We start from the raw sequence: 13,218 nt of genomic DNA, 5'->3' as shown, positions 1-13,218 counted from the left end.
CGTGGATCAATAGAAACGGGTCACTGTCGAATCGCATTGCTTGTTGCAGCAGGTCGATGGCTGGGTCCCCACACATCATCCTGGCGAATAGCTGCACGAAACACACACTGTGTCGCAGATGCAGGCTGCTGACGGCAGCATTATGCTAGGGGGTACATCGAGCTGGTTCAAAAAATGGTTCAAATGGCTCTGAGCACTATGGGACTTACCATCTGTGGTCATCAGTCCCCTAGAACTCAGAACTACTTAAACCTAACTAACCTAAGGACATCACACACATCCATGCACGAGGCAGGATTCGAACCTGCGACCGTAGCAGTCGCACGGTTCCGGACTGAGCGCCTAGAACCGCTCGGCCACCGAGGCCGGCTCATCGAGCTGGTCTTCCATGTGATCTGGGGTGGTAATCGAAGGCATCATCACAGCAGTGAACTACGTCAACGTGATTGGGAACCACCTGCATCGCTTCATGCCTGTAGTCTGCCCCTATGGCGATGACATCTTCCAGTAAGGTAACTGTCCAAGATCAGAATCGCGCTACACTGGTTTGTGGGACATTATAGCTAACTCAGATTGATGTCTTGGCCAGCAAACGTGCCTGATCTGCACCCACTGGAACACATATCGGGCGCCAGCTGCGTGCGCGTAAACCACCATCCCGCAATTTGCGGGAATTGCTTGACCTGTGGGTTGACATCTGGTGCCACACACTTCTGAGATCCTGTAAATGACTTTTAAAATATGAACCGCGCGTGGCTCGCGCTTGTGCCATCTCTTATTTTGCATCCTGTTTCTTTCGTGTTGCCACCTCGTTATGTTGGTTTCAATTTCTGCTGCCACTGAGTTGCTGCTTGTCTGCCCGTCAGCGGCAGCAGCAGCGCCTATCGATACAGTCGTCACGCGTTGTCTTCGCTACACTGCTATTACTTCCCGGTTGTAGTCTGTCGTGGAGTCAGCTGGAACGTGCCAGAAGGGCAATTCGGATCTGCCAGTCGCTAAGTTGGAACGCGGCACAAGTCAGTCGGGTTGGAGCAGCGGTGAGGCCTAGATGTCCATGGCTCTCCCGGCCGTTGCCGCCACACATCACTCGAGCCGGGGACTGTCTTCGTGGATCGTCGGTCGGTCCTCCTACTGGACGACGTGAATTGGCTCGCCTATCGCTTATGGGTTGGCTGTGCGTGTGTATCGACACCTGATTTGTCTCCGTGATTGCACAGCCACTGCTGAGTGTCGTTCAAGTCTACGTGCATGTGTGTTAAACTGTGTGTGTAGTTGGTGTTATTTCCACTGACAACTTGTTTTAAATGTTGTCGGCGTACTGGCAGTGAGTCGGTCGGTTGGTGCAGACCAGGGAGGATATCTCCGTGCGGTGGAGTCGGCTGGGTCCGCTGGCGGTTGTCGCTGTCCAACATGGTGTGTAGTTTTGACAGCTTAATACATATTTCATTGGGGATAATCACGTCCGGAACATTTGGTCTTGGAGTTTTTATGTACCGATTGGTGGCTAGGAAGTCATTTGGTCGGTCGGTCCATGACTGTCTCTTGGTTGGGTTACCAATGGATCAAGTGTAGTTGGACCCACCACCAGTGTCACCTAAGTGAACGTTAATGTTTCGAGGGCAGCCCCCCTCCCCCTGGAGGCGTCTGAGTGCCGTTGTCTATAATGTCCTTTTCGTGGGTGTTTAATGGTCTGTTGGTATTCTGTTATAGCTAATGCTTTGAAAGAAAAGATTTTTAAATTGTGTTTTATGTAAATCAATTTATGTAAATCAACTGTGGGCCTTCAGCCACTTACAACCTTATTCTTAAATTTAGTTATTGTCGTTGCGTTGCTTTCTCATTTAGTGTGCGTTCGGCCATTGAAAACTTAAAGGTTAAGGTATTTTTGAATTTTTGGAAAAAATCAACTGTGGGCCTTCAGCCGCTTAAAGCCTTATTCTCAAAATTTTCCCTTAAGCGAAAACATTGCGGCCGTCTACCTTATTGTTCTATCCACTTTTCCGTTGAGGCTTTCCGCCTAGCTGTGATACATATATACATGTATTTTAATTATTTTATTTGCAATTTTAACTGCATGTCTTCAGTCACTTGAAATTTATCTTGTTGCTTTTTAAGATTTCTTGTTTGGAGGCCGGCCAGCTGTGAAAGAATTGAATTTTGAAACTCGTAGCTGTAAAGGTTCGGCTATGTGCCGTTTTGGTTTAAAGGTGTTATTAAATTACATCATCATCATCATCATCATCATCATTTAAGACTGATTATGCCTTTCAGGGTTCAGTCTGGAACATAGTCCCCTTATAAAATTCCTCCATGATCCCCTATTCAGTGCTAACATTGGTACCTCTTCTGATGTTAAGCCTATTACTTCAAAATCATTCTTAACCGAACCCAGGTACCTTCTCCTTGGTCTACCCCGACTCCTCCTACCCTCTACTGCTGAACCCATGAGTCTTTTGGGTAACCTTGCTTCTCCCATGCGTGTAACATGACCCCACCATCTAAGCCTGTTCTCCCTGACTGCTACATCTATAGAGTTCATTCCCAGTTTTTCTTTTATTTCCTCATTGTGGACACCCTCCTGCCATTGTTCCCATCTACTAGTACCTGCAATCATCCTAGCTGCTTTCATATCCGTAACCTCAACCTTATTGATAAGGTAACCTGAATCCACCCAGCTTTCGCTCCCATACAACAAAGTTGGTCGAAAGATTGAACGGTGCACAGATAACTTAGTCTTGGTGCTGACTTCCTTCTTGCAGAAAGTAGATCGTAACTGAGCGCTCACTGCATTAGCTTTGCTACGCCTGGCTTCCAGTTCTTTACAATAAATTAAAATTTTGAAGTGAAACTGACCGACACGTTATTTGGCCCTTTCTATAATCCTAATCACCTATTCTGCGCGTCGGGTTTAGCGGTCGTCTCAGAATCCACGTCAAGCAGAAACTCTGATTTATTCTGTTTGAAAAGTGGAAAAACGCACTATTGAACAGGTGGTCACAAGGTTTTGGTTCATCTGTGTATTATAGTCTAGGGTAGCCAACGATAGTTTTACAACTCTGCTTACTAGTATGAAATACCGCCTTTAGGCGGAGGTTTGCCCCGGTACAGCAGAGGGTGACCCACCTGTGCGCTGTACGTCTCGGCGAAGCCCTGCGGGGTGAGTGGGTCCGTGAAGACGGACTCCGAGCTGGACTCGCGGCTGGGCGGCGTCAGCATCAGCGCCGACGAGTCCGCGCCCGCGCCGCCCCCGGCAGCCGCCCCCGCGGCAGCGCCGCCCCCGGCCACGGCGGCGCCCGGCGTCGTGATGGCCAGCTTCTTCACATGCCGCCACGAGTCCGTCACCAGGTACGTCGTCGTCGTCGTCGTCACCGTCGTCGTCGCCGCCGGCGGCGACGGCGCCGTTTCTCCCGGGCCAGCAGCAACTGGCGTCTGCGCGACCGCTGTAATAGAGCACGCCACCTGGGCGTTACACTCGCCTACTTCTAAATGATTACTTAGGAATTCACGCTTAAGTTACACGTCTGTATTTATTGTGGGGTGACAGCCTTGTATATTTCTTTAAATGACTTCACATTCGGCATCAACTGTTGGGGAGAGTGTCGTCACTGAGGATAGTGTACCTGCTCAGTCTTTCACTCTAGTGGACGATCTTAGAATTACACGAAGAAATGCGCACCGGTACTTTTTTCTGTTTTTCTTGTTATGAGACATGAGCTTGTCTTTTGAGAAGCATTTGTAAACATTTTGTCTAGGACACATTTAAGTGCTGTATAATATGAACTATTACAGCTTTCTTTTTTTTTTTTTTTTTTTTTTTTTTGAATATACTGTTAATTCCTCAGTTACAGTATTCTACGCTGACAATGGGACCATCACACCTGTTAATCACGGATTTTGATGATCTCGGTTACACTATGTGACCAAAAGTATCCGGACACTCCCAAAAATAATTAGGTGCATTGTGCTGCCACCTACTGCCAGGTATTCCGTATCAGCGACCACAGTAGTCATTAGACATCGTGAGAGAGCAGAATAGGGTGCTCCGCGGAACTCGCGGACTTCGAACGTGGTCAGATGATTGGATGTCACCTGTGACATACGTCTGTACGCGAGATTTCCACACTCCTAAACATCCCTAGGTCTACTGTTTTCGATGTGATACTGAAGTGGAAACGTCAAAGGACACATACAGCACAAAAGCGTACAGGGCGACCTCGTCTGGTGACTGACAGAGACTGCCGACAGTTGTAGAGGGTCGTAATGTGTAACAGGCAGACGTCTATCCAGACCATCACACAGGAATTCCAGACTGCATCAGCATCCACTGAAGTACTATGACAGTTAGGCAGGAGGTGAGAAAACTTGGGTTTCATGGTCGAGCGGATGCTCACAAGCCACACATCACCCCGCTAAATGCCAAACGACGCCTCGCTTGGTGTAAGGAGAGTAAACATTGGACGACTGAACAGTCGAAAAACGTTGTGTCGAGTGACGAATCACGGTACACAGTGTGGCGATCCGATGGCAGGGTATGGGTATGGCGAATGCCCGGTGAACGTCATCTGCCAGCGTGTGTAGTGCCAACAGTAGAATTCAGAGGCGGTGGTGTTATTGCGTGGTCGTGTTTTTCATGGAGGGAGCTTGCACCCCTTGTCGTTTTGCGTGGCACTATCACAGCATAGGCCTACCTTGATGTTTTAAGCACCTTCTTGCTTCTCACTGTCGAAGAGCAATTCGGGGATGGCGATTGCATTTTTCAACACGATCGAGCACCTGTTCATAATGCACATCCTGTGGCGGAGTGGTTACACGACAGTAACGTCCCTGTAATGGACTGGCCTGCACATAGTCCTGACCTGAATCGTATAGAACACCTTTGACATATTTTGGAACGCCGACTTCGTGCCAGGCCTCAGCGACCGACATCGATACCTCTCCTCAGTGCACCACTCGAACAATGGGCTGCCATTCCCCAAGAAACCTTCCAGCATTGAACGTATGCCTGCAAGAGTGGAAGCTGTCATCAAGGCTATGCGCATTCCAGCATTACCGATGGAGGGCGCCACGAACTTGTAAGTCATATTCAGTCAGGTCTCCGGATACTTTTGAGCACATAGTGTATGTCGTAGAGCACTGGTTCCCAATCTGGGGTAATTAACCCCTGAGGGGTAAAATGAGATTTTCTAAGGGGTGAAAGAACCAAAAGTTTGTGATTGTCTTTCAGTCATGAAACTAAATTACTTATAAAACATCATTTCTGTTATCACAATTTTGTAACACTTTAATACTGATTGTATAAGTTATCAATAATTACTTTTCCTTCAATTACTAGCATTAATACATGACACGCGATGCACCTCACATACACCACCGATTACACACGTAGTTTGAGCTGTATATCTATGAAAGTAAGTGTAAGACATACGTAACAGACGCTATACATCTGATGCAAATGTTTTCTGCAAGTTGCAGATAGTTCCTGCAATAGATCAGAAATTGCTTCATTATTTACTTTGAAACAAATTTATGAGCTAATCGACAGCACAACACTGTACTGCTGTACACAGAATTATTATCATTACAGTTGTTATTAGAGTGGCCAGACACAAAACGTTAACAGCCTGGTGTCTTGGGGGTCCGCCACTTCAGAAGTAAGGAGTCCAGCAGTCAAGTGATTTGCAAACGGCAGCTATAGTGTGTGTACACACACACACACACACACACACACACACACGCGCGCGAACACACACAATATAAATATCATTTATCTTTCATCACTTTATAAACGAAGGTTTTCAAAGAATATTCTTTTTCATTCTGAAGTTTAGTTATGCGTTTAAGTTGATGAAGGCAGGGGGAAGCGGTTGAGGGGTGGGAGTCGTGTAGGAGGGAGGAGGTATTAAATAATATCTGATCCCACGCAGGGGTAGTGGTCTAACAGTAGGTTGGGAAACACTGTTTTAGAGGGACCTGTCTTGAGTACCCGGCTAGCGGCTTATTATGCGATGGCCCCTAATTTCCGAGAAAATTATGTGCACCTCCTGTGCCGCTAAAATTAATGGGGTTTCCTCATCAAGAGAGCGTAGCGCAGCGGCTAAGGTCTACCGCTATCACACCGGCGACACAGGTTCAAATCCTGACTGTGTACTTCTTATCAGTTTCTTGGTACAAGTTATCATTATGTTAAACACAATTATTTAAAAACTATACCACGCACATATACTTCACTTTGTCAAACCAGTGTTGTTTATTTTTACAGGCAGATTAAAAAATGGTTCAAATGGCTCTGAGCACTATGGGACTTAACATCTATGGTCATCAGTCCCCTAGAACTTAGAACTACTTAAACCTAACTAACCTAAGGACAGCACACAACACCCAGCCATCACGAGGCAGAGAAAATCCCTGACCCCGCCGGGAATCGAACCCGGGAACCCGGGCGTGGGAAGCGAGAACGCTACCGCACGACCACGAGATGCGGGCAGGCAGATTAAAATGTTCACGAATGAACTTGTAAATGCTCCAGACTTGGTAAAAATTAATCCATACATCGCTTCGAGGGAAAATTCTGTAAAAACAGATTATTTAATTCTGCATCAAATTAGCGCTCCTGCTTTCACAGGAAATATCAAATACGTGTGGTTATCATCGGCGTTGTACGAAGAAAGAACAATATTTTTTAATTTAAACGAACTGTGTTTTCCAGTAACGCTTCCGTAAAATCTGTTTGCCTGTAACGCAGTGGCTTTCATGAAATGTACTCGGTGATGTGCTCCGTGTTGAACGAATTTGCGTTTCGGTTGCGTCTACGACAAATACCATCCGGTATTCTGTTCTAAGACAGCGAGCGACAGCGAGTAACATAGTTGTGTTATCTACTGTGTAACAAACGGAATAAACATTAGAAGAACGTTTACTGTAATGATTGAAAATGGTTCAAATGGCTCTGAGCACTATGGGACTCAACTGCTGAGGTCATTAGTCCCCTAGAACTTAGAACTAGTTAAACCTAACTAACCTAAGGACATCACAAACATCCATGCCCGAGGCAGGATTCGAACCTGCGACCGTAGCGGTCTTGCTGTTCCAGACTGCAGCGCCTTTAACCGCACGGCCACTTCGGCCGGCTGTAATGATTGATTTATTAATGAAATTACTACGGCGATAACGCCTGTCTTCGAATAATTTTGCAACACATTTACTTTGTAATGATGTTCTTTACGATGAAATTGAGGAAAAAAGCACAGGAGCAGGGTCTGGAACAGCACCACCTGTGTGGTGGCTGTGAACCTTAGGCGCTGCGCTGCGTTTGTTTGATCGGAACCTGATCAACCTTACGGATATGGGAGATTCCCGTGAAACTTGTCTTTTTGTTTTTGTTTTAGGGCGCAAAAACAACCAAAGTCATACGCGGCCTTGTCAGAACCTTAGAACACTAAGACGAAAAAGTAGTTAAAAGGGACTACACGGTAAGCGCGATCGACGGAAGGAAAGAGAGCAAAGGACGACTTCCTCTTGGAGAAAGGTTCACAAAATACTCCGTAGAGACAACGGAGGTCCCGAACTAAAGCTTAAATATCCTTCGCCATATTCCTACGACGGGGAAAAAGTAAAACGCGGTCGACAGCCCACGCGTCCCTCGTTAAAACGGCCTATAACTCAGACGGTAAGCCGGCCGGTGTGGCCGTGCGGTTAAAGGCGCTTCAGTCTGGAACCGCGTGACCGCTCCGGTCGCAGGTTCGAATCCTGCCTCGGGCATGGATGTGTGTGATGTCCTTAGGTTAGTTAGGTTTAAGTAGTTCTAAGTTCTAGGGGACTGATGACCACCGATGTTAAGTCCCATAGTGCTCAGAGCCATTTGAACCATTTTCAGACGGTAAACATACTTTATAACGTAAGTGTGGTGTGCGTACTGAAGACCTTCGATACACACACCATCAGATTATTTGGCTTGTCGCTCTAAGGAAGTAGGCGAGAGTCAGCAATATGTCTCCTGGTCTTGTGGCGTGTTCATCTCCTGCCGTTAGGTCAGACGATAGAAATGCCCCTTGCACGCTTAGAGTAGCAGATTGACGGTGACCAACTTTAAACAGAACTTGATTAATTTTCACACACATTTATTAAAATAATAACAACATAAAATTACTTAACTTGATTCTGGATGCTATTTACAATTGACAATCTGAAGTTCCTTTGGTCTTGGTACGTTAATCTTATTCTCACATATCTCTGATACTTGACAAAGTGTCAATACATTTATCTTCATGGCTATGTACAGGAATATGATAATCTTATAAGGCGCAGATTGAAACTTGACTATAGACTGGTACAGACAAATGCAGACTGGTACAGACAAATGCAGACTGCCGGCCGGAGTGGCCGTGCGGTTCTAGGCGCTTCAGTGTAGAATCGAGCGACCGCTATGGTCGCAGGTTCGAATCCTGCGTCGGGCATGGATGTGTGTGATATCCTTAGGTTAGTTAGGTTTAATTAGTTGTAAGTTCTAGGCGACTGATGACCTCGGAAGTTAAGTCGCATAGTGCTCAGAGCCATTTGAACAAATGCAGAGTGACTCATCGGAGGTCTGTACACTCGTTATAATACCTCGAGCGTTCAGGTATCACTGCGCGAGTGTGATCCGCGAGGAGAAAAGCTTCTACGTTAACAGCAATCTCATTGGCTGCGTTACATATTAATACACGGATCGGCGGAAGCAGAATTTGGTCCGTCTCTAAGACAGCGCCATCTCGTAGTGCGGAGACGGACGAGCGCTGTGCCTGCGCTGTTGTGCTTAGCGGGCGCGCTCTATTGGGAAAATTGTGTACGCGCTGACTACGCGGAACTATGTACATAACAGTAAGGTTAAAAAAAAGGCAGTCGGTCAGGAAATGGCGTACAGTCAAATGTTGATGACAATGAGTACAACGTGGTGGGGGATCACTACTTAACAAATGGCGATGGCTAAAAAAAAGTGCCTAGTACGGTACCTAGCTAAAATGACCTCCTAGTGGCGAGAGGTCCGGTAGGAGGTCGGCCAAGCCGCTGGAAGAGGTTTAATTCCCCGGAGATTGTTGCCATGAAGGGAAGACCGGTGGTGATGCCAAAGTCACACCACCTGCTGACAGACTGAGATCATCTGAAAGGAATGGAAGAACTAGCGGGCCGAGGGTACGAGAGCTTCAGTCATGGCAGCAGCGTCAGCAGTCTCGTTCCCCGTCAGACCAGCGTGACCAGGAACCCACATGAACATCACGGTGGCCCCATTAAGAGTAAGGAAGTGGAAGCTTTCTTGATCCAGTTGCACTAAGGGATGGACTGTGTACAGCAAACGGTTACCGGCAGAATTAAAAGTTTCCTTAGAATTTAGATGAAAGTTCGCGGCGAAATTATGAGTACAAATATAAGACTATTGAAAAGAATGTAAGAGGTCTATGACTAAGGAATTTATTGTTAGCGCACTCGAGCAGATGTAATTTCGATGGATTGCTCACGCGCTGCCTGCGATATGTATGCTACAATAGAATCGCTGACCAGAGAGTAGTGTCGGCGAGAGCAGTGTCGGCAGCAGTTGGGGTAGTAGCTCGCAGTCGGGCGGTTGGGTCAGGTCGCTCTTAGACAGCAGTTGTCGAGTTGTATATTTCACAGAAAGCACTTGTGTCCTGTATGGAATTACGAAGACCTGTCGTGGAGAACGATGGCGGTGCCTGAGCGATGTAGTATAAGGTAAAAGCAAAAATTATTATTATTTATTGCCGCGGGCATATGTAATTTGCAACAACTCATTTTGTACTATTGTTATATCAAAGTCACATGTAAATAATTTTCAATAATTTTTCAATAATAACCTTTCTTATAAAGATAACTTTTGACAGTCATTCATCTGAATTTAAAGTTTTTACTAATTCCTCCTATCCATCGTCATGCCAATTATCGTAAATAAAATCAGTTGTCGTTCATACATAACAAAATCTAGTGGCCAGCATTGCAACAAACTCTAGTGACCAGCATTGCACTGGGCTGCGCCAGAAAAATTTGTTATAGGAGCAGATATATACGCGTTATCCGGCGACTTCATTGAGGTAGGAATCTTCAGTTTATTCAGAATGACTTCTCAGGGCCATGACGCAGCATTGCTGACGTTTAGATTTTCCAGTTTAGATTCACACTCTGTTAATTATTGAAAGGCTATATACGAGACGCATTTTCTTTGCGAGGTTAGTCAAATTTTTATTGCGAGGTTACGGGATTAAACTGTTGGGAGGTTACAAGAAGTAACATATTTCAAACATTTATGTCTTCCAAATTACAAATGGTAGCACCATAACTATAAAGCTCCTTTACAGGCAACAGTTTAAAATTTGAACAGTCTGCGTAGAGGTACCAATCACAGTCGCAATGGCGCTGTTGCTTTCTTCTTCATGGAGAAAACTATCACAGAACTAACCTATCTAAATATCAATTTGATGATACAGATTACTTCGTATTCATTGAAGATGCTGCCCGCCTCATTTCTCTAAGCATGTCCGACTTTACCTGAATGGCACCATTCCAGGACGTTGGATTGGAAGAGAGGAGCAGAAGATGAACTTCATCGCTGGTGGCCTCCCAGGTCTCCAGACGTCACACCTTGTGGCTTTTATCTGCGGGGTTACGTAAAAGACCACGTTTTTCTCTCCCCTATGCCTCACACTCTTTAAAGTCTGTGACATCGCATTGTTGAAACTGTGAATTCGAAAACGAGAGTCCAGCTGCTTTGTGTTTGGCACTAAATGAGCCACCGTCTTGATATCTGTAGTATAACACATGGTACTCACACTGAATGCATAAAAATTTAAACTTTCCTCTTTCCAGGAATGTTGGAATTGTGTTTCTATCTTTTGTAGTTTGGAAACAATGAATGTTTGAAATATGTTCCTTCTTTTTGAAAAGCCCTTTATGTGTGAAATATATCAAATGTATGTGAAATATATATGTGTGAATGTATGTGACATACTTGTAAGCGGGCGAAGCCACGGGCAAAATGCTAGCAAGAAACATATACTCCCATGATAGCACAGAGAAGCAAATCTAGCAAACAATAAAAATCAAGAGGCGTTAATGTTTCTACACGGATAGGCGCACCTGATTCAAGGTTAAGCTAATACTTGCCACCACTTACTTCTTTTCCCAGATGAAATATTGTCCTCGGTTGTCTCAGTTCAGCAAGCGATCTGACACCGCCCCCTCGCTATGAAATAAGCCTCAGGAGATATTAGCGGTAGCGCTAACAATAAGGAGATAACATACTGATAAGGATGTAATATGCTAAGCGCAACATATGGGGAGGAATGCTGATAGGGTTACTAGAGAAACTGATTAGATGTACGAAGTTATAATGGCATTTTTCCGGGCAGTGCTGCAATAAAAAAAATGGTTCATATGGCTCTGAGCATTGTGGGACTTAACATCTGAGGTCATCAGTCCCCTAGAACTTAGAACTACTTAAACCTAACTAACCTAAGGACATCACACACATCCACGCCCGAGGCAGGATTCGAACCTGTGACCGTAGCGGTCATGCGGTTCCAGATTGAAGCGCCTAGAACATCACGGCCACACCGGCCGGCAGTGCTGCAATAGTTTACAGTTTTTTATTAGATGTTTTATTTCGGCAAGTCATCCGCAGAAGCCTCTTCGTATTTCTCTTCAGTAGAATTAATCGTTTTCTGAACAATGATCTGGCTTCTCTATTCCACATTTGTGCGATAGCTGCAGAATGGTACGAAACCGTCCGCACGAACAAGCTCCGCTGGATACTATCCATGTTTAAGCTGCTGTTGCTATAGAGACTAGAGATGCATAAAATAAAAATATCTCGCATATTGATATTTCTTCAATATAATTTATGTCGTCGATATATCGATTTATAAATGGGAATATCGAGTGCCGATAGTCTTATATTTTGTTTCGCAATTTTCGGCAAATATTTGAAATTGCAGTAGAACATAATTTTACTTTGACTGTGTGGAGAAGTCTTACTACTTTTTGAACTTTCATGACGTCCAGTCTCTCTCTTTGACTGTGTGAAGCAATTATAGACTGTGTGAAGCAAGTATTGTTGGCACAAAGAAGTAGTCCAATTGCACTGGCTGTAGCGGTGTGAATGAAATAATAAGATTTCCCATGTGATGATATAGCACACCAGTTGCGTTAAAAAACAAATTTTGACACAACTAGTGTGCTATTTCTTCACAAGACCATTATTCAGAAGCAGTTGCTGAAACTGATGAACAAATATCTAAATGACAAGACTGGTCTTTGTGACGGGCGGAGACTTGCAAGGGGAAATGTTGACTTCACCACGCAATTTTGACGCTACAGCAGCTGGTTCACTAGCGTTTGCAGAAATAAAAACATGGAAGTGGACATGAAGTGTTCCAGACAAATTCGGATGACGAAACCGAATAAGGTACCCATGGGACACCTTTTATAGCGCCACTTACATGCAGTTACCATTGTTAGCAATGTGGTTACTGCCAAGCGTAAACGTTCATCGTTTTCCTTTCAGTTCTTGCTCTAAGAGGGATAAGCAGGGTGCTAATATCAATAATAAATCAATATTTAAATAAACGGCTCTAAAACCGGCAGTGTATGTACGATATGCAGCCAATATTTTTATAGGCCGGTAAGCCGTAATTTTTCCAGTGATATATAGGTAATTTTTTCGGTATGTCGATGGCCGATAATAGTAACATTTAAATATCGATATATGGTATGCTCGATATTTTTAAAAATATTAACAGTCCTAATAGACACTGAGAAAGACGCACGACGAGGGAATTTTCCGAAAGGGACGGAAATTTGCAGATGAAATACACGTACAGACGAACAAATGATTACAACGGACTAAAAAGTATAAAATTATTTCTTCTAGCCCCATACAATTCCTAACCCCAAACAGATAGTCCTGTAAATTTGTGCTTGTGAATTTTTAACAGCTATGAAAATGCTTGGAGGATTTAAAACGAAAAACGTGGTGCGCGTGCAATACATAACAGTAAGGAGCTGAACTGTTCATAGATCAATTATGTATCGCATGCGACCCATGCTTTCCGTTTAAATTTCTACAAGTTTATTCGTAAAATGCTTATAGCGGTGATCACAGGCCAAAACTGGAGACTCCTTACGACGCTGTACTTTTAGAATCTAAAACATTGTGAAGATGACACTGGAATTGTG

General features: G+C 44.7%; 1 protein-coding gene across 1 annotated transcript in view; it reads right to left on the bottom strand.

Annotated features, from left to right (window-relative positions):
• Positions 1 to 3,063: 3,063 nt before the first annotated feature.
• The window catches only part of LOC124620180, an 83,051-nt gene continuing 72,896 nt past the window's right edge, over positions 3,064 to 13,218 (bottom strand). Inside the window, exons 2-3 of the mRNA XM_047146850.1 lie at positions 3,283 to 3,440; positions 3,064 to 3,150 (exon numbers count right to left, since the gene is read on the bottom strand). Of these exons, the coding sequence (XP_047002806.1) occupies positions 3,064 to 3,150; positions 3,283 to 3,440 (245 nt within the window). The remainder of the gene's footprint in view (positions 3,151 to 3,282; positions 3,441 to 13,218) is intronic.

Source organism: Schistocerca americana, chromosome 6, assembly GCF_021461395.2.
Source record: "Schistocerca americana isolate TAMUIC-IGC-003095 chromosome 6, iqSchAmer2.1, whole genome shotgun sequence".
Classification (NCBI taxonomy): domain Eukaryota; kingdom Metazoa; phylum Arthropoda; class Insecta; order Orthoptera; family Acrididae; genus Schistocerca; species Schistocerca americana.
Note: the sequence above shows the minus strand (reverse complement) of the source record. Positions and strands in the feature narration are given on the sequence as shown.